The sequence below is a fragment of the Leptodactylus fuscus genome, chromosome 6 (genome assembly GCF_031893055.1).
Source record: "Leptodactylus fuscus isolate aLepFus1 chromosome 6, aLepFus1.hap2, whole genome shotgun sequence".
In the NCBI taxonomy this organism is placed as follows: Eukaryota; Metazoa; Chordata; class Amphibia; order Anura; family Leptodactylidae; genus Leptodactylus; species Leptodactylus fuscus.
In genome coordinates this window covers 123,791,244-123,819,203 of record NC_134270.1, presented here as the reverse complement: position 1 = coordinate 123,819,203, position 27,960 = coordinate 123,791,244, and the positions used below count along the sequence as shown (strand labels likewise).

The 27,960-nt window shown below is 41.0% G+C and overlaps 2 protein-coding genes across 2 annotated transcripts; both read right to left on the bottom strand.

Moving 5' to 3' along the window:
- Positions 1-292: 292 nt before the first annotated feature.
- On the bottom strand, positions 293-6,383 carry LOC142208580 (keratin, type I cytoskeletal 12-like). The gene is made up of 8 exons (XM_075277184.1): positions 5,882-6,383; positions 3,901-3,983; positions 3,499-3,655; positions 3,251-3,409; positions 2,661-2,786; positions 2,350-2,567; positions 2,140-2,195; positions 293-870 (listed from the first exon to the last, which is right to left on the bottom strand). The coding sequence occupies exons 1-8, from the start codon at positions 6,269-6,271 to the stop codon at positions 770-772; spliced, it is 1,290 nt and encodes a 429-aa protein (XP_075133285.1). The 5' UTR covers positions 6,272-6,383; the 3' UTR covers positions 293-769.
- A 6,682-nt stretch (positions 6,384-13,065) lies between these two features.
- On the bottom strand, positions 13,066-27,328 carry LOC142208582 (keratin, type I cytoskeletal 19-like). The gene is made up of 7 exons (XM_075277185.1): positions 26,927-27,328; positions 26,177-26,259; positions 25,207-25,363; positions 19,047-19,208; positions 16,582-16,707; positions 15,597-15,814; positions 13,066-13,088 (listed from the first exon to the last, which is right to left on the bottom strand). The coding sequence occupies exons 1-7, from the start codon at positions 27,326-27,328 to the stop codon at positions 13,073-13,075; spliced, it is 1,164 nt and encodes a 387-aa protein (XP_075133286.1). The 3' UTR covers positions 13,066-13,072.
- Positions 27,329-27,960: the final 632 nt, after the last annotated feature.

The window sequence follows — 27,960 nt, the reverse complement described above, 5'->3', positions numbered from 1 at the left end:
AGAGACATGAAAAAGACAGACATCTACAAACAGATGTAGCACTGCTTGAAAAAGGTCCTGAGTGGACTGAAAGTTGCACCTTGGGCTAATAAAATCCTTTACTTTTTCTATTTTTGGAGTGCTGACTCCAATTTTTTTTTATACTGGATAGATAGATAGATAGATATCAATAGAGAGTGGTTCAAAAGCTTTTTAGTTTTACAGACTATGCTACTATGCTGTAAAAGTTAATAGGGTTCATGTACGACTTTATTTCCTCAAATAAATTCACCCAGAAGTTTCTATAATGCTTTATTAAGTTAAATGATAACAGACACATTATCTTCATGTTCCAAGTCACTTACATCTTCCATTGATCGTTAACTTTCCAAGTATTTCCATTTTTCATTTCAGATTAATAGCTTATATGGGTGAGGCCAAATGGCAAGCATGGAAAAAGCCCTCAATAACAATACATTGCATTACTGTGTTAGCAATTGATACTTCTATGTAAGCAGATCACAACATATGCGTTACATTCAGTGCTATCACCTGCAGCTTAACTAAGAGAGCGCATAGGAACCAGTAGCACCTGGACATTTACCAAACCAGTACTAGAAATGGACTATGAACATCAATGGACCATATACAATTTTTGTATTGGGGCCCAATCGTCCTGGCAATAACTAACTAACATTGAACCTACAACCGATGTAATTGTAAATAAGCTGAAATGATCATTTTTGTACATTTTAGAAGGTTGTGTCTGTGCTATCATCCAACTGTCCCATTAATTCATCTTCTCTTCAACTTCCTGGACTTGGGTGGAAACCACTCTTCCATCAACGACCTCTTCAACAATTGTTTTCACTTTCCTTGTTTTGGTAGGGTCTAAAATATTTGATAATAACAAATATTAGTTTCATATCATACATACAAAAACCAGAACAAAACAAAGTCCTCATAAAGATGATTTTAATAATATAACATAACAATATTTTGTTAGTAGTCCAAAGACTCTAAGCAATCCAAGCCATAGACTGGTCATACACAGTAGATGAAAATCGCCTAATGTGCACGAAGGCAGCCTTACAATTCCCTGACTATCAGATGTTGGAGAAATGAAAGATCCAACATTTTGGATTTTGGTCAACCTATACCTATGTTCCCATAGAAATATCTCGCAGTGGCTTATTCCCCTCTTTTCACTGAAATAAATATGTATGATGTCAAGCCAAGTTGGTAGAGATAGCTGTAAGCCAAGCATTTGACTGGCAGCCATCTCACCTGCCAGGCCAACATCAATTTGGAGGGTCACCAAGAGCTATAGGCTACTATTTACATTTTTTGGAAGTCAATATTTAGCAAAAATGATGAAAATTTTCAATAACCAAATTTGTGAAATTTCTGAAAGTACTTGTCAGAGCTCGCTAGACATGTTAAACATCTCTCTCTCTCTCTATTCTTGGTATCCATACATCAATATATTGTGCCAAAAGAAAGTATGTCTTTACATTAGTGTATTTTACGACTACGCCATCATAACTTTGGCAGAGGTGTTGAACTTCGTACTACCATGTAATGCTTGAGTAATGGCTAGTCATAGACATAATCTATAGTTAAAATGTCGCCAAGACCAGTATATTGTACACCGGTCTTGATGATCCCTGTGCCAGTGAAGGATTAGCTTAATTTATGATGAAGCGCAAGCATAAATGATGATGAATATGGAAAGACCAATTGCTCCTCTTTTTGGAAAAGTGGTGAATGTGGAGTAAAAACAGTACTTGTGACTATTTGTCTGGCAGCTTGAGTCTGGCAACTTTTTTTATGCCACAAAAGTGATATAAGGGTTTAGAAAATCTGCCCCGTTGTTTTTTTTTAGTTTTTTTTTCTTTTTTTATCATCTGGCCTTGTTGCCGATAGAACCAAAGTGCAGTATTAATTTTTTTTCAGGAGCCCTATTCCATAACCCTTTGGTCAATTCTTGAAGTGGACAGGGTTATCTAACAATGCAGTTCCTCTAGAGAGATGAATGTTTCACAGGTTCTGGTCAATCAATAGTTAAAGGGATGAAACAGGACCTTATAAAAGTCACATGGCCTCCCCTATAGTATGTATGTTAATAAAGACCAGTTTTCTTCTGAAAATGAGACTGACCTTTTTTGGAGTCAACTGATGATGTTTGTGACTTGGTCTGCTGTACAGTGAAGGACCTGGAACACAAAAATGACATGCTTTTTATAACGTTGTCACCAAAACTGAAGCCTGTGCAAGAAAAAAAGACCACCACTGATTTCGACCAGATTCTTCTGTGATAGGTTTAAAATGCCCTTATATCTAATGTCCCCTTTAAGAGACAAATCTTACCCGAGTTCTCCTTCCAGCAGGCGTCTATAGGTCTCAATCTCCATTTCTAGTCTGGTCTTGATGTCCAAAAGCCTTACGTACTCTGCTTTCTGTCTTTCCATATCACCTCTGACCTGATGTAACTGTTCTTCAACGCTGCTGATCTGGACTTGGAGCTGACTAAGTTGAACGCAGTAGCGCCCTTCTGTCTCTGCTAATGTTCCTTCCAGAGAGTTTTTCTAAGGTAGAAGAAATGATAGAATGGATCTTACTAAATATATAAAATCTAAACAACAACAATAACTGCTATGACATGGTTTGTATTAATATACCATTGAGAGTTGAGCCTGAAGTTCAATTTCAAGACTTTGTAGTGTGCGCTTAAGATCTGTAATCTCTGACCGGCTTGTCTGGACTTCTTGTGCCCCAATGGAAATTTCCTTTTTCAATTCACTGCTCTGTAATAATAAAAGAAATGCATTTTAGATGTATGAAAAAGTTGTAGTGGCAAAAAATATAGAATAGAATGTAGAATAGAATAGAATATAGAATAGAATCGAAAAGAATATGGAATTGAATAGAATATAGAATAGAATAGATAAAATAAAATATAGAATATAGAATAGAATAGATTAGAATAAAATATAGAATATAGAATATATTAGAATAGAATAGAATATAGAATAGAATATAGAATAGAATAGAATATAGAATAGAATATAGAATAGAATAGCAGATGCTTGGCAGATGTTTTGGCAGATGTGGTTTGAAAACATTAAAACATGATAGGGATTAACATATATGTATCTAAAGACAAAAATAAAAAAAAGTAAAAGTATTATAAGGGAAGACTTAATGGACAATTTTATCTTTTTCAATCTTCTGTTTTTGTGAAAGAAAAAAAAAATCAAATGAGTTTTACCCTCTTCAAGAACCATTCCTCAGCATCCTTGCGATTCTTTTCAGCAAGAACTTCATACTCTGTTCTCATTTCATTCAGATATTTGGTGAGGTCCACGCCTGGAGCAGCATCCATCTCTACATTCACTTGGCCAGTGCTACCCTTAAGGGAATTCATCTCCTATTTTCATGAAACATAGTCACATGACTTAGTTTTATGTTGCATTGATAAAATATTCATCAAATATACATTGTGAGCATGTTTCTCACCTCTTGGTGGTTCTTCTTGAGGAATGCAAGTTCTTCAGTCAAGGATTCAAGCTGGAGCTCAAGGTCAGATCTTGAGAGGGTCAGTTCATCCAACACACGTCTAAGACCATTGATATCAGTCTCCACACTTTGACGTAGAGCCAGCTCATTCTCGTACCTAGTGATAATGATACTCTGGTTATGAGTATAATATATGCCACTACAGGCCTAGTAAGAAGACTTTGGTTATCTTATGACTTGTGATCTGTAATGACTGGTAGTACACTTAAGAAGAAACTGGATAGGTAAGTGGTGTATATTGTGACTATTACACTAGGGTTAGTAATGACCAAGACCTGACATGAAAACTTCTATATACATCTATATGTTCCATATCCATTATATAATTTCTATCACACTCACTTCATTCTGAAGTCATCAGCTGCCAGCCTGGCATTGTCAATCTGAAGAACAACACGGGCATTGTCTGTACTTGCAATGATGATCTGTTAGACGAAAAGGATGCGTTATGTGGTTAACTTGATGTTTTTATAAGCCATTAAGTAGCTGAAATGTTTTTGTTCAGACTCCTGGATATTAATTGTAATCTCATAAAATCAAAGATGTTGTTCATGAACAGTCTTTTTATGGGTTTCTAGATCTTTATGACTAATTTTATTACCTTATTTCCTTGTCTAATTGATATAATTGTAGGTACATTTTGAGTACCATTATAAAAAAAGATCTAAAGAATCTGATGGGTTAGATAAAGGTCAAGACTCAAGAAATTCAGAAGACATTGGTTATATAGTGGCTGAACTTCATTTAAAGATAATATATAGAATTTACTGTCACCTGTAGGCACGGGACATTGTGAAGGTCATCGAAGAGCTATAACTAGTATTAGTAACCATAACATTGTTTTTGACATTATGGATTTGTATGTAGGGTTAGTGTCATCCCAATCCACCAGAAGACATTGCTATTAGTCTTAGACCAATTCATTGCTATACAAGTGAGTTTGGTAACTTATGCTAAGAAAGTGCAAATCTTCAATATGTCTCGTCCTCTCAAAGCAATCACTTGGTAATTTCTGGGAACCACAGAATACGAAGAAGAATTTCTAAAAAATGGATATCCAAAGTACATACTATTTTGTATTTCAAGATCACATTTGTGAAACTACAAAGAGATATGCAGTTTCCCCAAGGGCTATTAACTTTTCCTGGATATAGGTCCTTTTACATAGGCTGAGAGCTTGCTCATAGTTATAGGAAGGCCATTGATGCTTGTTTTATTACATTTACATGCTGTAAATCTTGTGGGCTTTCAAATGAATGAACATTAATACAATTTTCTTCAGTTTCTGTCATTGTGAGCTGCACATCGCCTGCTTACTGTAGACAATGTGCTGTCAGCCATGGGACCAATGGTAACTGATCGAATGATCACTGACCCATTTGGGCAGCCGTAACCCCCTATGTAAAAGGTCCTTAAGATCTCATCATGGCCCTCATCACTACTCTTTTGATCAGCTTGTATATTAGGACTATATATACAAGCCTTTGCTTCATATAAGCAGGGTATAAGGAAATGTTTGTATGTTTTTGTCTTTGTCTTAAGCATATGTTGCAGATGGCTACTATTGTCTTCTACCATTTGGTCCTTTTGATTCTGGTGTGCAAACATTTCTATTGTTCGCTTTCTATAGGATCTAGTTTTTATTCTTCTTCAGTGTAAGCTGAACATGACAGGAGACTCCATGTAGAGAAAGTATCTCATTCATAGAGAGCCCTGGGGTACAAACTCCATGTGAATAATGGAAATATATCCATTTTGAATGTATTGTGTTGAATTCAGCAATATAGCTACTGAATAGCATTGCCTTCCTATTGCTACAACATTGCTTTCACCCTTGTTGCAATATCTATAAACATTTCAGTCATACAACTCATGAAGTCAAATCTTATGGGGTCTCCATGATCTAGGACCACCACCCATTAACAAATACTTGGATAGATCACTCATTGATTACAGTATGGATTTGGCCATGTGTGATCCCCATATCTAATGTGAAAATTGTGGCCTGGGAACCAGGGCATTGGTGTTTATCCAGGTTTTTAGGGAACCTTCCTAATTTGACCTTCTAATGTATCTGACATATTGGAAGACATTTCACGTTCTGCATAGAATAGATCATATTACATTTGTAGCAAAGGTACATTATTCTCAAATTTTGCTTATTTTGTGCTACCACTATGTGTTATCTGTGGATTTACATAGGACTGCTGGTAAACCTTCTACTTTTACGTATCACAATGAACAAACAATGCATTACTATTCAATATCTCTGAGCTGTACTACCTATAGGTTATTCTTACTACAATACATGGTAATAACTTGCCTTGTTCTTGAGATCTTCGATGATCTGGAAGTATTTTGAGTAATCTCGGGATTGAGTGTTGTTGAGGGCATTGTGTTGCTCGTACCATTCTCTAATTTTCTTCTCCAGCTCAGAATTAGCCAATTCCAAAGCTCTCACTTTTTCCAGGTAGGATGCCAGACGATCATTCAGGTTTTGCATGGTCTGCTTCTCCCCTCCCAGCAGAAGACTATCATTCCCACCAAAGCCAGAGCTGGAGTAGCTGATCTTGGCACTTTGAGATGACAATCCTCCACCAAAACCAACTCCAGACAAGGATCCACTGCTGAATCCTCCATAGCTGCTGCCCAGGCCACTGCTTTGCACTTTTTGGCTAGATGATTTAATCTGGTAACTGCTGGAGTAGGACATTTTCTAGCGATGAGAAACAGCAACGATGTAGATGTAGATGCAGGAGACTCAGTACCACAGCAGTATCACCTTGATGTGAGGAGGATGGAAGAGCTGAGTTCTGTGTCACCTTTATATGGGGAGAGTGGGTGGGTCTCTGGGTGTTTATTGTGCACATTCCTCCTTTCCCATCTAAGCATTTATCTCCAGTCTGTCTACCTGCCGAGCGTGTCATGCCCACCTGTATAATAACAACAGATGTAACTATCATCCCTTTCTGAACTATGCCTGGGGCATTCCTAGTCTGTTACAATAGAAGGGAGGTGGGGTGAGATCTAACTTTTATGAGACTGTTTTTCCTGTCATGCCTATATTACTAATGTTCCTGTTTCTTCACTATTTTACGACTACATTTTCTCCTTAGGACAGTGGTCTTCAATTCATGGCTCTCCAGCTGTCGCAGAACTACCACACCCAGCATACCTTGACTGTGACTGATAATTTTGCAACATCCAGGTTACAGAATACGCCATCCATTCACTTTCTACAAAAAACAACCCCATGGAGATGTATGGAACTGATATGTAGTCACAGAAACGGGAATAAAACCTTAACAAATAGGACATGCCTTTTTTGTTGCAACCCAAATTCAACTTGAACCTGAAGGTTTCTGAATAGCAGTGGTCTGAACCTGGGACTATACATCTGTTGCAAAACTACAGGTCTCAGCAAGCCTTGAGTGTCAGTGGCATTCTGGGAGTTTTTACAGGTTACAGACTACTGCCAAATATGATGAATTTGGAGACGTATTCATTGTGGTGAATGATATCACCTGCTAAAGGTTTTCATCTATTCAATGCACTGTCCGTCTAAGGTTTGTTTGATGGTAGATCAAAGGCAGATGAAAGGGCATTAAGGTATTGGGTACCTTTCAGTGTCTTGGACCTATCTCCTTGGTACGTGTATATATGTTTAGATGTAGCAGAGCTGAGTTGAACGAAATTTTCCAAAACCACCAATTATTGGTTTTTTTGCTTATTCTGGCGCCATATTTTGACCATTGTATAACCAGTATATGGAATAATGAGCACCATACAGGTAGTTTAAGGGTCCCTTGAAACTAACTACTTTTCCATGATCTATCCATGATAAAATTGGTCCGCACAGAGATCCAGTATAGGTGATGGAGTCCAGTATAGGTGATGGAGTCATCACAAAGGCCGGAAATACTCTATGATATAAAACGTCCATTGTTTTCTAGTCTGCAAAACGGATAGTGTGAACGCAGCCTAAAGGTTGGCATTTCTTAAGGAAGGAATATTCATGATGTAACATAATATATCACACTTGGTATAATGAATACTGCAATGAATACAGTGTTTTCCTGTGCTATCCAGTTACACTACGCGTTGCTAAGTCTCACCACATCCAGCCAGCCTGACTCAGTTTCACGGTGAGATAACAATCTACGTTTATTCTTCATGCCGGTTTTACTACTACGATTACTTTGGATGACGTAAAAAAGAAAAAAAAAGTTTCTGCTTTTTTTTCTAATGGACTTTCAAGAATCCTTGAAAATATCCCAGATATTGAATATAAGTCCAGATACTGTATACCTGCATAGTAGACACCTGCAAAGTACTAGCTAAGCTGCTCATCGAAGACAAACTTTCTTTGTTTGATCTCACTTGTGCGGTTTATTTGCAGTTGTCTCCAGGATGTGGAAATGGCCCTTTTCCTATCTCAGTGACATGCTTATGCACATAGATAGGAATCTATCCGGAGAATAGTGTCACTATATATGACAAGTGAAGGAGTTAAGCAGCCCTGATATTGTAGCCATATTTTATTACAGCTTTCACCCTAGGGAATGAAATAACTAGACTAGATAATGAAATTGCTATCATGCAATTGTCCAATAGATTCTTTATAAAATCACCAAATATGAAGTCCACAAATACAAAGTTTTTTCCGCCTAGTCTATAGATGTGACGTGACAGTAATCCTAATTTGTGCAGCCAGGGTGCGGCAGTAACAATGTACGTCTTCCATTCCTTTTATACTTCATCACCTTCCTCTGTCATTCCCTCCTATGATTTCAATTTGAGAAATGGCATTTCCACGCAGGTGAATACAGATAATGATTATGTACTTGGGTGGGGGTGAATCGCTGCACACCTTATTCTCATGGTATGTGAATCCCCAATATGTCCCAGGAGTGATGATTTATCACTGCTACGGGTGAGGCTCAATGTTATTGCAGCTTTTTCTATCTTGCTGCCAGAAAACCAGTTTTGCAGTTGACGAAATGATCCCCTTATTCAGAGTCAGACACCCATGACAGTGGAGACACAATAATGGTGTGTACTCAGTATATGAACTGTCTGGTACACTCTTGTGCAGGGAGCTTCAGGCACGAGAACATCATTCAATCTCTTTTACCCTTGACAGTCTACGATGATCAGAAAAGGAAAGATCACTTTAGCTTCATTCCTATAAAAACACCACTTTAGGCAAATAATTTTAGGCCTCGTTCACATCTGTGTCGGTAATCTGTTCGGGGGAGTCTGCATGGGGACCCCCCTGAATGGACTACTGAACACATTGGCAAGTGGTGTGCAGTGAAAGCACATGGACCCCATAGACTTTAATGGGGTCCGTGTGCTTTCTGCACGATCTCTGCACGAATCATGCGGACAGGAAAGTAGATCGTGAACTACTTTTCTATCCTCATGTTCCGTGCAGAGATCGTACGGAAAGCACACAGACCCCATTAAAGTCTGTGGGGTCCATGTGCTTTCACTGCACACTGCTTGCCAATGCAGATGGTAGTCCGTTCAGGGGGGTTCCCATGCGGACTCCTCCGAACGGATTACCGACACAGATATGAACAAGGCCTAAGAAAGGTCCTACAACAATAAGGTTATCACACTTTGTCTCCTACAACCCCAGCTGTACACTTTGGAGAAACCTGACAGCAAATGAAGGGGACTTGAAGCATTTCACCCTTCTCATTGAAATTCATGAGCTGGGTCCTCTTCAGTCTAGATCATTCTAAAATCCTCTACTAACATCCTTTTAGCTTCATGTATTCGTTTAGAAATATTCATTTATTAGGGATTCGGTCAACTATAATTTCTATTAATATCCTATGATCTCTCTATGAGCTGGGTGAAGGAAAATGCTACTTTTCGCACAGAAATCCCCCGTTCTTAGGATCGGTTGGAGTTTCAGTGGTCATAACCCCTCGATCATAAATCGAAAATTTATCTTATGGGTAGAAAATAAATACTTTTTCATGGCATAACCCCTGTAAAAGCTTTTCCGTTGATGATTTAACCTTAGGATAGGCCATTAATGTATGATTGACCTACAAATGTGAGGGTCTGCGGCCCCTTCAACACAGCTTGACTTTATCTGATATTGCAGTTTAACCCTATTTAACTTCAGGACGTGAACCAGAAAGATTACTATGTCTCCTGGAGAAGACTTCACCGTTGCAGGCCACCTTGTGTTATGTGGATTCTTACATCAATCAATGATACATCATGACCTACCCTATGACAGTCAATCAATATAAAATCCCAGAACTTTAGACTGGGGGCACACAGGGCAAACATGCAGTAGTTTGCTGCAGAGTCGTGTATGTCTTCACCCATAAAATATAGGATCACCTTTGGGCACATGCTACCACGTGACATCCATTGATAGACTACAGGCTATCGTAGACAGCAGTCCTGTATATTTTTGGAACAAAGCTTTCTGCGTATCACTTCATTCTTGTATTCAATGTATAAGCAGTATGCTGTAAGCTCCTATGCTCTCCCTAGTGGTAGCTAAAGGCAGAATTTTTTCATAAAATTCTATGTTGTCAGGTTTTATGTGAATATGAAGTGGCTCACTGAGCATGTGCAGTCAGTTTGGGCTTGTCTTCATAAGGGGCAAAGATTGTGTTTCCTGACCTGACAATATCTAAAAATTCTGGCCAAGATAGAGCAGTTTGTCGGCATCATTAGATCTCTAGCATCCATATGTCCCACCATCTTTCCCCAGCAACATGCTGAAACCACCAATGATACATGTAGATATGTAGGAAATATTTTTTAGTTGATCATAATGTAAAAATCAAGGCTTTACGTGAATAAATTACTTTGGTAAAGCAATGGCTGGAAAGTCAAGTGTTTATCCAATGCTCCTAATATGGATGGTCAGTGACAGGAAACCGTAGCTGTAGGTTTATCTTGGCACTCATCTATGAAGCATTGGGTGTGTCCTTACAACTTAATGTGATTTGCTCAGTTCTTAAGTTGTTATTTTGTTTAACACAGAATGTTCTGGATTCTCAAGTCAAGAGCTCTTGAATCTCGGTGTTGAAAGATGTTATGACTATGGTACAGACAGATCCTGAGAGCGTCGGAGCATACAGGGATACTAGTTATGTGCTGTCATTCTGAAGCTTAGACACGTGGACACATAGAATTCATTATTTTTCCGTTGTCCTTTGTACAATGAATAATTTCTCAAGAAGCTCTCCCTTTCTTAGTCTGAATCTAAGATCCAAAGTCTTCTAAACAAATCCAAATGTTAATGCCAATGCATGCACATGCTAAATATTCATACCCCGACCCTTAATGAAGGTTGGTTTATAGTTTAATATATTTCGAGACTGTTCTAGCAGAAGGCTAGTCTACATATAAGCCTCCCTCACCCCTTGCGCTTGGTCACTCAGTGTATGTGTGCCAGGGTAAAAGTGAGGAGAATTGTCACAAGGCCTCACAGATTTGACTAGGTGTCATTGACCTTCTGGTTGGGCCTACTTCTCTTTGTTGGGCCTACACCACACAGCTTGGGTATTGTAGGTGAATTTTGGATTCAGGAGAAAAAGAACACTTTGGCAAAATAGAAAAGAAACATAAAGGACAGGTAACAAGTCCTGCTGATTCTGAATAGGGACATCTCTGATCTCTGATCCTTACTTCAGCCCACATGGTTCCAGTCATGATTTCGGCCATCTGAAAATGTCAGAAGCTGTGAGTTCCTACAAGTTACTTCTGTCTCCTGCCTCCTTAACACTGCAGGGCCGCATGAAACCATGGATATCTTGATCGTGAAACCTGTTTGATCACATTAAGCATGTTTTGCCTCATACTCTATATAACGCTGCAGTTTTGAGCTGCAGACTTCATTTATAGATGACCATACATCACCTCCTCTTTCACTAACTCGTTCTTTGCATCCTTTAATATTGCTCTACTGATTCAAGCACTGTTGGACCACCCACCTGACAACAGTCAGCCGATCCGAACAGCACACTCCCATAGAAATGAATGGAAGCGGGGCCACACGGTGGCTCAGTGGTTAGCACTGCAGCCTTGCAGTGCTGGAGCCCTGGTGTTCAAATCCCACCAAGGGCATAAAACCATCTGCAAGGAGTTTGTATGTCCTCCCCGTGTTTGCATGGATTTCCATCCCATATTACAAAAAAGACATACTGATAGGCAAAAATGTACATTGTGAGCTCTATGTGGGGCTCACAATCTACATAAAAAAAAAGAAAAAAAAGAAATGAATGGAAGCACCTGGCACACAGACTTTGCCGGCGGCCGGCAGCTTAACCTCCCCCGCGTGCCGGCCGCTTCCATTCATTTCCATGGGAGCGTGCTGTTCGGAACGGCTGTTCCGAACAGTGTTCGCTCATTTCTAATTAATAAGATTAAAGGGGTTGGCCACTTTTAGATCAATATTGAGAGATCAGTGTTATTATTTCTTTATAATGTATCTTATAATGTATCTTTTTGTCTGTACTTGAACCCTACAAATTCTACAGTGCTGCGGAATATGTTCTTGCTATATAAATAAAATGTATTATTATTATTATTATTATTATTAATAATAATAAATAATAAATTATACAATTTTCCTATATACTTTCTGAATTAATTAATTCCTCACAGTTTTCTAGATCTCTGCTTGCTGTCATTCATTCTCCTTACTCCAGTGGACAAAAATCAGTCCATGGTCATGTCATATACAGTCCATGGTCATGTTATATACAGTCCATGGTCATGTCATATACAGTCCACGGTCATGTTATATACAGTCCATGGTCATGTGATATACAGTCCATGGTCATGTTATATACAGTCCATGGTCATATGATGTACACACAGATGCACAGCTCATCATGGTCACAGTTCAGTGATCAGACATCTGCCTGGTAACGAGCTGTGCACCTGTGTGTCCATCACATGACCATGGACTGTATATCACATTTTCATGGACTGTAGATCACATGACCATGGACTGTATATCACATGACCATGGACTGTATATCACATGACCATAAACTGTACCTCAAATGACCATGGGCTGATTTTTATCCACTAGGATTAAGCAGAATTAATGAAAGCAAGAAGAAATCTAGAAAACTGTGAGAAATTGATACAGAAAGTATATTGGAAAATTGTACAACTTTTTATTATACAAACAATAACATTAGTTTCTTGATATTGGTCTGAAACTGGACAACCCCTATAAATAATGTCAAATGACAATTGCAATCCTACGGAAAAGCAAGAAAGCAGATTATATTATGCCAACGGGCACTCAGCACTACATCTGTCGCTGGCAAAGATCAAGGTTTTGCTGCACGTACGGACATGCGCTCCGTGCCAAGTGTTTCTTGTTTGCTGTTACAGTGTTTATGCAGTTTCATAAAGCAATTGCAAACCATGAATGACAAGAGCCAGGCACTGCTCTATAGCTTTATTGACACAGGTTCAGCAGGTATTGTGTTCCTTCCATTAACCTTTCAGGGCATCTTCATTTGGGTATTGAGCTGTAAAATAAAAGAGGTTGATGTTTACAATGAGCGGAGACATAGGAGCAGTCAGAACAGTGATATTCACACCTGCCCCTAATCCCTGCCTTACATTATGAATGACCTCATGGCTCTACAGGGGCAAAGGGTGATATTTTGAGCCCTTGCACATTATAGCACATTAATCCCATGTCCTTACAAGACTAATTTCACAGTCATTAACATAAGCTTTGAGACATGAAAGGCAAGAGCTGACCGAGCTGGAACTTGATCATCTAATCCACTTGTAGGATTATTACTTCTCATTCTTTTTTGCCCTCTTGAACTTATAGTTGTCAATGTCAAATCTCTGGGACATATGTAATACTAAACATTTAAGAGGAAAGTACATATATGAATTGCCATGAACTTTTAGTCCCGGATGGTAAAGGTTCTGTTAACACCTGCGTCATGACTCCCATACTGTATGGATAGGGTGATGGACTTGTTTTCTTGAGACCATCTGTTTTTGTTAGATGGATCCTTTGGGAATCACCAGATTTGTAACATGGGGCCTCAGTGTATGGCCGGGACCCCACATGGTGCAAACGCCACGGTTTGGCCGCTGTGGAGATGCTATGGAAAAAAAATGTGACATTATACAATGCCTACAAAGTGGATGGGATTCTGGTGAATTCCATCCACACATTGCATGAATATCCATGCGGCGGACATGCTGTGATTTCCAAAATGTGGAAATCGCAGCATACCAACGCCAGTGGTTTCCCTATAGGTATAATGGAAGCAAAAAGTTTGCAGAGGAAACATCTTCAGACTTTATGAGAAACCGTAATACATTGATGTCAGGGTTTTTCCCCCAGTGCTTTATCGTTGCAGGACGCTACATGGGGCCTTAGCCTAAGACAGATTTTTATAATGGGCTCTGAACAGACAGATGCTTGGTGGATTGTGACTTATTATGGTCCTTCAGGATTCCTTTTTGATTTTTACATTTATAAGTAGCACACTTAAAAGAAGAGCGTACACGCCTTGCTCCAGAGTTTTGTGTTGGACACTACTTATGGTAAAATGTGCTAAACTTTTCTCAAAATTGTACCAAAATTTGGGAACAAATTGTTGCATAAGAAAGAGAAAATTAATAAAAATATCTAGCAAAATGTGCTAAATCTTTCACTTTCATGACACTGTGATAGACTTGATGTATCTTCTGCCCTATCTAGTTATAATACATACTAAATCTCCCCCATTGTATATTCCGTCAGTATGTTGAAATATTACTGAGTGACACATTCTGTCACTACAATATGGTGTAGCTTTCCTAGAATTTTATGACTTCTACTTTAATCCTAATAATGTTCTAATCCCCCTAAACTCTAAAGGGATTATCTGTATTATAACCCCAGATGCACTATGACTACATCGCAACATTGAAGCAACAATTTACTTGCATCTGTTTGACTGTCTTGCAAAAGTAATGCTACACCCCATGGTTGTTTTTTTTTTTTTTTACTTTCAGCAATGGCCAGATGATAGAAATAATATAAGATATTTCTCATTTTTGCAGTACTTTTAGATAATGTCCTGCCTCAGATATGGGCATAGACAGATGACTGACCCTGTGCAATTACCAGTACAGTGAACCTCTTAAAAGACCTATACATTATGCATATTCTTTGATAGGACCACCATTCTAGAAGAACATTGTTAATTCTACTTTGATTCTCCAACAGTTACTGTAATTTGTAAGGAGCGTGATAGACATCATACTATAGATCACTATTCTCATTATTCTATAGGAAATCCTCTATGATTGTGCCAATTTCTCTGGTAGATTGCAATCCATTAGTAGCAGTGCGTCAAGGGAATCATTAATATAGTACACTGTACCAACCTAGAAGTTAGTAGGGGGATATGTGTTTCCTGATGGTGGCACCTGCAAAGTCTGCATACATGGTGTGTTCCCCCTCCCCCTGAATATTTATGGAAAACTAAGTTCAAAAGAAGTAAATGTAAAAAGGACAAGTGTAGATACTGTAGATCCACCAAATGATCAACACTGGGCTTCAAGAAGGTCATGTTCTCCATTACTAATATACTAGAGTCTATGTACTATGGAGTAGGGTCCTAGAGTTGCAGTAGGGCCCATGAATAAAGGAACAGCCAAACTCTATGACATACTTAGGAATTTTAGCTACTAGAAGCAGTGGCATAATTAAAGTCTTGTCGGCCCAGGTGCAATCTTTTGTCCAGGTCCTCCTTCTTCATCCCTACAGCAAATTCTTGATAGTGATAGTTACGGGGACCGAGAAGTTTAATCCACCTTAGTGTGGTTCAGGTAATCTGTGGGTCTCCTTCGTTTATGGGTCAGATGGAAGCTGCAATCTCATTACTGATGCCAGTGCTTATGGGCCCCCCTAAGGCTCCTGGGCCCTGGTTTGCCTGCACCCTCTGCACAGCCTCAGGTTACGCCCCTGACTAGAAGTATTTCTCCATATATATCCAAAAATCTAAAATGATCATTCTCACCTTGCTGCTCCATCCAAGAGATTACGATAGGTTGCAATCTCAGCCTCTAGTTTGTTCTTTAAACTCAACAGGAGGGTAAATTCAGAGACTTGGTTGCCAACATCTTTGCGTGTTCTCTGAAGTAGTGTCTCTATGTTGTTAATATTTTCTTGTACTTCTGCCAGCTGTATGGCATATTGTGCATCGATATTCTCCAACATGGCAATCGCTACATTTTTCTGTCAATACAATAATATTAGTGTATTATTCTGAGCGATAGAAGATGATACAATGTGCACACAGATTATTAGATATCAGATATTTTTAATTCATAGGACTTGACAGAGCTGCGTTATCATGGTGCTTCCATACAGCACTAGACTACAGAGCTGTTGAAAGAGTAAATCTTTCTTCAAATATCTGATAAAACGTACCATATTTTATTCAATCACGGAATTCTATAGGCGCTATATTATGGCTCTGTACAGCTTGGAGGTTGCCCAAAGTTGTAATGCTAGTGAAAGATGCTGCCAAATACAATGGAAACACCTTTAACCCCTTTCCCCTTAAGCTGTCATGAGTCTGTTGGGCTGAGGCACCCCTGGCCTGCCCCTTCTTTAACCATATTCATACTATGTGGCGAGTGAGACGCGAATTGTGTCATGATTGTAGCACACAATAGAAAGCGCCTTGCGCCAAATATGCACCACAATATCATCCCTCTAGCCCAGAAAAGTGACGTAGAAGGATTGGTGAATTATACTCCAATTGTGAGGAAATGATACATAAAGTATATTGGAAAATTGAACAACTTTGTATTATACAAACAGTAACATTTGTCTCTCCATATTGGTCTGAAAGTGGACAACGCCTTTAAAGGGTTGTGCAACAACAGAACAAAGTGTGCTTTTCCCCTGTCCATAAACAAGAATGGTGCTGTTTCTACCAAAAAATTATACTTTTTTATTATCCCAGAAAAAGCCGGAGTTGTGACTACATTACTGACCTTACTGAGTAGAGCCTCAGATTCTATCTCCAGTTCTTGCACCTTTTGTCTGTATTCCTTCACTTCTTTCTTGCATTTCTCTAACTCACTTGTGTTGGTTTGTATCTCCATATTCCACTCTTCCACCTGGGAGAAAGGCAAACACATGGTTGAATTGCTTATAAGCACATATACAGAACCCAGTGGCTTAACTGAAGTCTTGGGTGAAAGATTGCGCCAGGGCCCCCTACCTCATAGCAGCAGAAAAAGGAACCCATTGAAGTAAATGGGATGCTTTTTTTTCAGCGCTAAAATTCCACACCAAATTCCACACCATTTTCTTCTGTGTGAATGGACCCTTATACATATGGAGAAATATAGACATTCCTCTCTTCCAGTCCTCACTAAATTCTTCAACTAGTACATATGATTATATACATGCATGGCATAGTAAAATACCACATGGGGATACAAATACTGTACTTTGCTATGCACAGATCCTCACGTCACTTAGACTCGTTTTTCATTTGCATGGTGATTTTTTTTTTCTCTATGCAAAAACATTATGCAGAATTGAATGTTGTGATAGCCATAAACAACTATCAACTTTCTATGCATATTATTTTCTATCTCACAGGACAGTTTCAGATTTTTGCAGTTCTGATCATATAACAAATAGAGATGAGCGAGTAGTATTCGATCGAATACCTCGCTCCCATAGGAATGTGTGTAAGTGGCCGAACACCAAGAGGTTAAGTGCAGTGAATATTTAATGTGCTTAACCTCTTGGTGTTTGGCAGCTTACACGCATTCCTATAGGAGCGAGGTATTCAATTGGATACTATTCGCTCATCTTTAATAACAAAGCATCCTGTATACACAAAAAAAGAATTTCAGATAAGAACGTACTTTCTATTAGTAACACATAAAAATCAGTTATGACTAGAGATGAGCAAGTACTATTCGAAACTCCCGTTTCGAATAGCATGCACCCATTAGAATGAATGGACGCAGCCGGCATGGAGGGGGTTAAGTGGCCGGCGGCTGGCCGCTTCCATTCATTCCTGTGGGTGCCTGCTATTCGAAATGGCCGTTTCGAATAGTACTCGCTCATCTCTAGTTATGACATGTAACTTCAATGTTCAATTCAAGTTGAACTGAAAATCTGCAATGCATTGAGACCCACTTTGCTCTGGATATATTGTACATCAATTATAAAATTCAGACAAGTTTCCGTGTAAAAACTACAGGGTTTGATAATAAAATTCTGACTTGCCACAGCTACCTCTTTAGACATCTGCAATATACAGTATGTTATCAGAAAAAATACTTCTTTCTCCACCCCACAGACTCTTTTTTACAACTCCTACTCCCAGTTAAATTCTTCACTCAGTTTGAAATATCTGATAAATCGATTTTGTTCTCCCAAGACAGGCTGATAGCATAGAGAAGTATCAGATTACATGTGACATAAGGAAAATGTTCGTTGTTGTACCGTGTGGTGACATAGAAGACTAGACAGAACGGAGGAGGAGACTAGTTAGAAACACTAGCCAGTTATTCTTTATGTATACACGCAACTCATTTTGAAAATGGAAGCTTAACCACCCAAAATGAGTTCACTTTCTATGGCATTTTTAATGTAAAACAAATGCAGGTGTTTTTATGAACTCCCAGTTAAGAACTTCTCATAGTGTGTAAACTGCTGTCTCTGCACAAGCTAATCCAGCATCTTGGTCAGGGGTGGGCAATTAATTTTCCCATGGGACCACATGAGAAATTGTAACGGTTCTAGAGGGCCATGCGAGTCACGGCAAATTTAGCTCCACCCAGTTCTCTGCTGACTCCGCCCATTCTCAATCATTTTTCCATGTGTCCACAAAGTAAAATCCTCCTACAATCACCCTAACATTATACACCCCCACATTATATCGTTTTCCTCCAAATGTCCCACAGCAGTAAGTCCTCTCCTGGTGCCCCAGTATAAACCAGCAGAAACTAGAGGGGACATTAAACTGGGGCAGCTGGAGGGGGACATTAAACTGGTGGCAACTAGAGGCAGACATGTCCCCCTCCAGCTACCCCCCATGGTTTCATATCCTCCTCCAGCAGCCCCAGTTTAATGTCACTCTCCATCTGCCCCCTAGTAGTTTAATGTCCCCTCTCCATGTGCATAAAGTTTAACTGCCCCCCTACATCTACCCCCTCTTGCTCACACATGCTGTCTCTTCTCTCTTTATCATCCAGCAGCCTCCACTGCCGGCAGCTTGCAGCAAGCACACAGTCCTGTGTGGCTCCGCCCACTAACGAGTCATAGTCTATCCTGGTGATAAGCTGTGATGACATTATCACAGGTCCTTCAAAAACCTTCCACTAGCTATGCGGGCTGCATAGAAGTAGTCAAAGGGCCGCCCATGGGCCGGGCATTGCCCAGGTCTGATCTTGGTGATGTCATGAATCAATTAAATTTAAAAGAAATGTCTTACCTTTCTATCAAACACTGTTCTAGCCTCCGATCGATATTTTTCAACCACCTGTTCATATTGTGCCCTCATCTCTTCCATGATTTTACCAAGATCCACAGGTGGCGCCACATCTACCTCCACATTCACAGCACCTGTTGCTTGTTTATGAAGATCATCCATTTCCTAATCAATAAAGTGAATATCATACATGAACACATCATATACATGTACATACATTATATGTTATTTCTCATCTTTATATGTGCTACCATAAGGCTTCGTTCACATCTGCTTCAGAGACTCCTTCAAAAGTTTAGCCAAAAATTGGTAGAGAGAAAAGTCCTGCATGGAGGATTTTTCTTTCTGCCGGTTTCAGTATAAAGTATATTATATGGAATCTGCAGGTGTTCGCAGGTAATTGCTGTTTTAGCGGGTGGGCTCTCCATCATTCTGATTCCATAAACAGGTATGAATGACGAGAGCACAGCGCAAGTGTGAACCTTGCGTAAGGGCTAGTTCACACGGGGAAATGGAGGAGGATTTTGACAGTGGAATCCACGTCATAATCCTCCTCCATACAATGCTGCTAGATTTTTTTTTTCTGCTAGCAGAGAAAAAGAAGCAACATGACCTTTCTTCAGGAGTTTTCCGCCTGAAGAAAGCAATAAAAGTGAATGGGAAGCGTATTTTACCGCACGTTTTTTTGCAAAAACTCGTGCAGTAAAAAACGTGACGCATTTTTTGCGACCCGTTCTCTTAAAGGATGCTCCACAAAAAGCGTGCCAAGGTCAAAAAAACGCTTCCTAATTAAGAAGCATTTTTTTCCGGGGCCAAAATAAGCTACACGTTATTTACGTGTGAACTAAGCCTTAGGGCTCGTTCACACGGGAGCGGTGGGGGCGGATCTTGACACAGAGAGTGACGCAGGAGCCGCGTCACTCTCGGATCAAAACCCGCCTGCCACAACCATCGTGGTCGTGGCTTTCCCCTCCGTAGCCGTCTCAAATGAGCCGACAACAGAGAGTGCTGCCGCTAGGCGGAAGCCGCGGTCCAGTACACCGCGGCTTCCACCTGAAGAAAGGGCAGCTCGCTTCTTTTTTCGCCTAGCGAAAAAAAAAAGAGCTAGCACTCTACATAAACTAGCATTATATGGAGGCGGATTATGACGTGGATTCCGCTGTCAAAATCCACCTCCATGTCCCCGTGTGAACTAGCCCTAGGAGTAGCACAAAATGGATCACCGCATGTCATAGGGTAGCATGGTGGTTTAGTGGTTAGCACTGTTGCTCTGCCGCACTGGCTCCTGGTCCTGGCTTTGAGTCCAACCAAAAGCACCATCTGTGGTGTGGTTTTACTGGTGATACTCTATTTTCCTCCCACATGCCAAAATTATACATCCCATACAAGCAACTGACCCTGGATGTTGGGAAGATTACCAGTATGGCAGCCACTAACTTCCCTACTCCATAATGCTCCCCAAATTTTGATTTTCCAAATTACAAATGTTTGTCATACTGTATGTCCATCATTTCTTCTACAAGACATGGCAGGGAAGGTAGTAAAGTGCTTCTACTCTTAAAGAATGAACATCCAAATATAAGGGAAATACTTTAGCAGAAAGTGTTGTCCTACAGGGGGTGCAGACACAGTTGTGAAAATCAGAAAGGGAAGTAGTAGAACAGCGCACCAAAAATCGTTCTGCTTAAGATTATTTAAATAGACAACTTCCATACCCTTGTGGTCACCCAAAACATTGCACTGGAAATATAATCTCTATCAGCGATGTCTGTTGAAATCATAAACTTTAAAAGCAAAGCAATTTTTGGTGTGGCGTTCCGCTACTTCCATTTCTGATTATTAGTCGGCAGTAGAGTGGTTAGTTTGAAATGGAACCCGCAGTGCTATTAGTACTCTGAAAGTATGACTACTGCGCAGCTCCACTGCAGCCCCTGCCTTCGGTGCCGGCTCCATCTACGCAAGGCCTGCCTTCTCCGCTCCTCTCCTCCTCCGATGGCCTCTACAGCGATGGTGCAGGTCTGGTGACTGTGTCAGCCTCTACCCCACTGGCCTCTCAGGTAACCTCTGCACCGCTGCTTCCCTTCACTGACGGGGAATTACACCTAGTGGGACCTGTTTCTCTGGCTCAGCGCTGCCCTCCTGCATCTGGCACTTCTCCTTCCTCCCCACCTCATGTCCTGGCAGCTGCTCCTATGCTACCTTGCTCCGGTTCCCAGCCTGCTGCTGCCTCTCTGCTTGGCCCTAACAGGGGCTGTCCTGCCACCCCACAACTGGACTGTTCTGCATCTCTTCCTGTCACCCAGGGCCACATGCCTGTTTCCTCCAAAGATTTGATGGCGCAGTCACTGTCTTCCACCCTGTGCGGGCACCCTGTCTCTATCCCTGACTTCTCTTTGACACCAGCGGCTCCGCGGGCTCGACCTTCCACTGACCTCTCCGATTCCTCCACTGGGGGTGATCCCCCCTCACCGCGTCGCTCTAAGTGGCATAGGCTGGATGACATCTGGACTTTGTTGAGTACGCTACCTACCGTCCTATGAAAAAGTTTGGGCACCTCTATTAATCTTAATCATTTTTAGTTCTAAATATTTTGGTGTTTGCAACAGCCATTTCAGTTTGATATATCTAATAACTAATGGACACAGTAATATTTCAGGATTGAAATGAGGTTTATTGTACTAACAGAAAATGCGCAATATGCATTAAACCAAAATTTGACCGGTGCAAAAATATGGGCACCTCAACAGAAAAGTGACATTAATATTTAGTACATCCTCCTTTTGCAAAGATAACAGCCTCTAGTCGCTTCCTGTAGCTTTTAATCAGTTCCTGGATCCTGGATGAAGGTATTTTGGACCATTTCTTTCTACAAAACAATTCAAGTTCAGTTAAGTTTGATGGTCGCCGAACATGGACAGCCTGCTCTCAAATGATCTGAAAACAAAGATTGTTCAACATAGTTGTTCAGGGGAAGGATACAAAACGTTGTCTCAGAGATTTAACCTGTCAGTTTCCACTGTGAGGAACATAGTAAAGAAATGGAAGACCACAGGGACAGTTCTTGTTAAGCCCAGAAGTGGCAGGCCAAGAAAAATATCAGAAAGGCAGAGAAGAAGAATGGTGAGAACAGTCAAGGACAATCCACAGACCACCTCCAAAGAGCTGCAGCATCATCTTGCTGCAGATGGTGTCACTGTGCATCGGTCAACTATACAGCGCACTTTGCACAAATAGAAGCTGTACGGGAGAGTGATGAGAAAGAAGCCGTTTCTGCACGTACGCCACAAATAGAGTTGCCTGAGGTATGAAAAAGCACATTTGGACAAGGCAGCTTCATTTTGGAAACAAAAATTGAGTTGTTTGGTTATAAAAAAAAGGCGTTATGCATGGCGTCCAAAAAGAAACAGCATTCCAAGAAAAACACATGCTACCCACTGTAAAATTTGGTGGAGGTTCCATCATGCTTTGGGGCTGTGTGGCCAATGCCGGCATCGGGAATCTTGTTAAAGTTGAGGGTCGCATGGATTCCACTCAGTATCAGCAGATTCTTGAGAATAATGTTCAAGAATCAGTGACGAAGTTGAAGTTACGCCGGGGATGGATATTTCAGCAAGACAATGGTCCAAAATACCGCTCCAAATCCTCAGGCATTCATGCAGAGGAACAATTACAATGTTCTGGAATGGCCATCCCAGTCCCCAGACCTGAATATCATTGAACATCTGTGGGATGATTTGAAGCGGGCTGTCCATGCTCGGCGACCATCTAACTTAACTGAACTTGAATTGTTTGTCCAAAATACCTTTATCCAGGATCCAGGAACTGATTAAAAGCTACAGGAAGCGACTAGAGGCTGTTATCTTTGCAAAAGGAGGATGTACTAAATATTAATGTCACTTTTCTGTTGAGGTGCCCATACTTTTGCACCGGTCAAATTTTGGTTTAATGCATATTGCGCATTTTCTGTTAGTACAATAAACCTCATTTCAATCCTGAAATATTACTGTGTCCATCAGTTATTAGATATATCAAACTGAAATGGCTGTTGCAAATACCAAAATATTTAGAACTAAAAATGATTAAGATTAATAGGGGTGCCCAAACTTTTTCATAGGACTGTACTAAGTCGGACCTTGAGGACATGGTCCGCAGAGTTGAGGAGAAGCAGGAGTCCGTTCTGGCTGAATTTAAATCTGAACTTCACTCTTTATCTGTTCAAGTCTCTGCTCAGCTGCAACAATCGGCCTCCCTGGACGCACGTCTCAGTGTACTTGAACAGTCTCTCTCCGCTCAAAAGGACTTCAACCAGCACGTTCTTCTTCAGGTCGATGATCAGGAGAATAGAGGCAGGCGAAATAATGTTAAGCTCTGTGGCATCCCGGAGGTGGTGACCACGTCTGAGCTTCAATCTACGGTTACTCAGCTCTTTAACACTGTTCTCTCTCGACCAGTAGAGACCGAGATTAACAATGACAGAGTGCACCGGGTGCCGGGTCCCAAACGTGCCTCCTCCGCTGACCCCCGTGACGTCCTCAGCAGGATTCACTTCTTTAGGGAGAAAGAGGATATCGTCCAAGCTGCTTGGCACCACGGCCCGATTCCCTGTCTCGACTCTTCGGTGAAGATCCTCCCGTATGTTTCTCATTGTACCCTTGCCATGCGGAGGATCCTCAAACCACTGCTTCAGGTGATCCTGGACTCTGGTGCTAGTTATCGCAGGGGCCATCCGTTCCGTCTCCAGATCCGCCGAAATGGCGCTTTGACCTTCGTTCTCCTGATCAGGCTCCCGAATTGGCTCAGTTCGTTGACTCTCCTGACTTGGTGCTCCTGGACTGGCTGGCTTTCCCACTGCCTCCCGCTTCATCTGCTGGCCGTGGTTCTGTTACCCCTCGATCCTGTGAGAGTCGACTGCTGGAGGACCCATCGTAACTTTTTGGTCAGGACCCGTATCCTTTTTTGTATTGTGGACTTTTTGCAATTGCCTGGACTCCTGCTGTGCTCTTGTGGGCTCTCCCGTCTGGAGTGCCTTCCATTTGTCTTGCTGATATTTTGCTTGTTTGGCCTTTAAGTTTTGTGCCCTGGCGGAGGTTGCCGCGGTCCTTGGGCAGTGACCCTCTCCGCTGGAGTGATTCGCCCCTCATTTGCTCTGGTTCCCCCCTTGAGTTGTTTCTTTATAGCTGTTTGGGGTCTGGGTGGCTACTTACCATGGTTTAATTCTCCCCCAGTTAGTCAGTTAGGGTTTTTGGCAGTTCTCTGGTGCATGCCGCGGCGTGCCCTCGAGAGTTGCTTTAGTGGGTTTTTTCCCACTGTTTGTTGTTACCCGCTCTGAGATTAGCTTAGATCGGGGTTACTTAATGTAGTTGTTTGTCTTTCTCTGTACTCTCTTCTTATTCTCTCCCTCCCCTTCTTCTTTTTCCTTCTCCCCCTCTTCTCTCTCCTCTCCCCGTCTCCCCCTCTGTAGGTCCCCGAGCTTGACCAATGGATTCCCTGGTGTCTTCTTCCTGCATTGCTCATGGGCTTAATACTACCGTGAAGCGGTCCTCCAGGTTCTGCTTACTCGGGAGACAGCGGACTCCAGTGGCTTGTATGTACCCCTGCCCCCTTCTTGTCTCATCTCTCGGACCTCTCTTTGAGGTCTTACCACAGATCTGTTGTGAACTACATGTTCCATGAGGCTTGAGCTTATATTTCTACGTTTTGGTAATAGTATTGTGTGCCCTCTAAGCCACTGGGTTTGTAAAGTAGATATTCCCTGTTGCGTGGAGGACCTCATGGTACCCTCGAGTGCAACGCATGATGCCTGTGTGGACGTCTGGATGCCCTGGATTCTTTTCCAGGGTTTTCAGTCGTATTGAGATCTTTTGAGGTGACCCTATCTGAGTTGCTGACCTTATTTGCTTGGAGCTCGGAGCCGTACAGTCTTCTCTCCTTTTTTCTCCTCTTCTCTCCCCCTTTCCTTCTTTCCCTTTCCTTTCCTGAATGTACAGGAAGTGTTATTGCGATGTGACCTATGATGGTACCTTTCTGTTTGCTTTTCATTGTGTTTTGGTGTCTTTGTGTTACGGCCCCCCCTTGTCGTGTGGGCCCTGTATTGATGTTCATGTTATTCCTTTCTGCTATAAATAAAGAATTTATAAAAAAAAAAAAAAGTATGATTACTAACCTCCTTGTGGTTCTTCTTAAGGTGGATGAATTCCTCAGTCAGACTTTCGATTTGTATCTCTAGGTCAGCCCTAGTAATGGTGAGCTGGTCCATCCCCTTACGTAATTCAGCTGTGTCCTTTTCCACTGCGATCCTAAACATTTGCTCATTTTCAAACCTAGAGAAGATAATGGGAGAAATGATCAAGTGTCTTTGCCTCTAACTAGGACATTGAGTGACCAAAGTTTGGCAGTAGTTTCTGAATTATGAAATCTACTAAGGTCCAAACTGTATGACCCTTCGTTGGAGGCACACAAAGGGTGTGTATAGAGGGGAGGGGTGTTTGGGCATGTGCCCTATGTTCCAGAGGTTGGGCTTACATGCTATTCAGTTTTGGCCAGGATATTTAGAACCAGGATTTGGGCAGAGAACTGAATCTCTGCAAATTTGACAACTTTGGTCTAGCTTTGACTCTGGTGATAGCTTCATTGAAATATCGACCTGTGAGAAGCCAGCTTTCTCTTTTACATGTTTATGCCAGCAAGAGAACGACCAAGGCCAGTTACGAATGTCACCTCTGCACTCCCTTTTGCTACCCTCCAAATGACTGACATATAGCTCATTCTCATTTATTTACAATTGGTGACCAGTCTGTAGGCCCAAAGGTACATGTACTGTATATAAGGATACTGATCTTTAAAACACTGTGATAGGCCTCATAGTGTGTAATTAGAAAGATAGATAGATAGATAGATAGATAGATAGATAGATAGATAGATAGATAGAGATAGATAGATGATAGATAGATGATAGATAGATAGATAGATAGATAGATAGATAGATAGATAGATAGATAGTTAGATAGTCCAAATAAAGATAGCCCCAGCAGTAGAGAGGGCGCCAAAATAGTGAAAAGTTTATTGCTTCATATAAGGCAGTATTACACACACACACACACACATATATATATATTTGCAGAATCTTTTCTTACTTTTTTTTTAAGTCTTCTGCTGCCAACCTTGCATTATCAATTTGAAGGAAAACACTGGCATTTTCTATCTTCGCATCTAAGATCTAAAAACCACACGAAGTTACGATATAGTCATATATTCAATTTACAACATTCAACCACCAAACTTCACTGAAAACCTGGAAACAGTATATCTTTTTCTACTTGTAATCAGTATCAGACTGAAGGGCCTAGGGCCAGCAGTGGAACTTGTTCGAGGGCTCACCCAATATCTTCTGGCTAGTAGCCTACACCAAGGCTCCTTCACTGAAATATGCATATGTGGTGACTATCCAGCAACCAGTGCTGCACATTACTGAGTATTCTTCCTGCATCGTCATCCACTACAGTAATGTATATATCTCTATAGCTCCATGGTCGGTATGGGGAATGCCATAGCCATGGAGCACCCACACATCACACATGTGCAAGGTTTTAATGAGGGAACTGTGATGCAGGCATTGGACTCATACTGCCTAATACTGGCAAAATGTATGGGCTTCCCTCCTCTCTGATAATACTTCACAGCGGCCCCACACTGTATAATGCTCCACAGCGGCCCTGCATAGTACAGTGTAAAAGCAGACTAGTGTGCCCCAAACCACCAGGGCCAGTTAGTGACTACTACCTCTGTACCCAGTATTGTGCAGAGGCACCAGACAGAAGATATGGACAGATATGTCCAATAAAACAGTTTCATCATTTCATATATTCACATGAACAACTTTTTACCTGTTTTTTTAGCTCCTCAATAATTTGAAAATATTGCTTGTCATCTCTCTCCGAGCTTCCACTGTTTTTGCTGTACCATTCCCTAATTTGGCCTTCTAGCTTGGCATTGGCATTCTCCAAGGAGTGCACTTGGTCTATGTAGCTGGCCAGTCGTTCATTCAGATTCTGCATGGTCTCCTTCTCATTCCCCCTGATTCGAATACCTCCATATTGTATATATCCACCTGCGAACGTGGCATTCTGGGAACTTGATGAAATTTTGGTGCCCAATCCTCCTGCCCCAGCATAGACACTGGAGGCATAGGCACCTCCTGAGACTTTCCGGTAGACGCCACTGCTGACACTGCCAGTTTGGGCAGTTTTTACCGCGGTCACTTTCTTAAAAGAAATTTGATTGTACATTGTGCAAAGTGATAACACTAGACTCTCTGCTCTTGTCTTTTATATACCTAAAAATGAAGTCACGTCTCTTTACCTCCTTTGTTCGGTATCCAATGGTAAAAGTCCACTTTTATGTTTGGTTAGTGATATGTCAGCTCACAGCACTGTCCCTGGGTGCCATCACAGGAGGTCATTGCTCTGCTTGAACAAACTGACTCATCTTCAAACCACTTTCGGTATGACAGTAAAATGTGAAAGGTCTCCATATCTCATGGACAAATTGAATAGTCTTTCCACAATATGAACAATGTCTCTTTGTAGTCTCTGGCATATTATCAGTATGTACAGTGTTTGGCTGAAATTCTTAAAGGAGGTATCTAGATTAGAAGCCCCATTTTCATAAACCCTTTTAGGGTTAATAGAAGAAGGTTCTCTGTTTAGGATCTTTATCACTTAGCTAGAGCAGAAAACAGTTACCAAGAACATCTCTCGCTCTTTGACAACTCAGCTTTTCCAATTTTATACAAACAACCCATATATTTGTATGTAGATTTCAATGAGGCTGCACTGTAATACCTACACTCACTGCTATACTTTTATGATAAGTGAGCAGCGGGCTGGCTATATGTAAACAATATAGAGATCCTGTACAT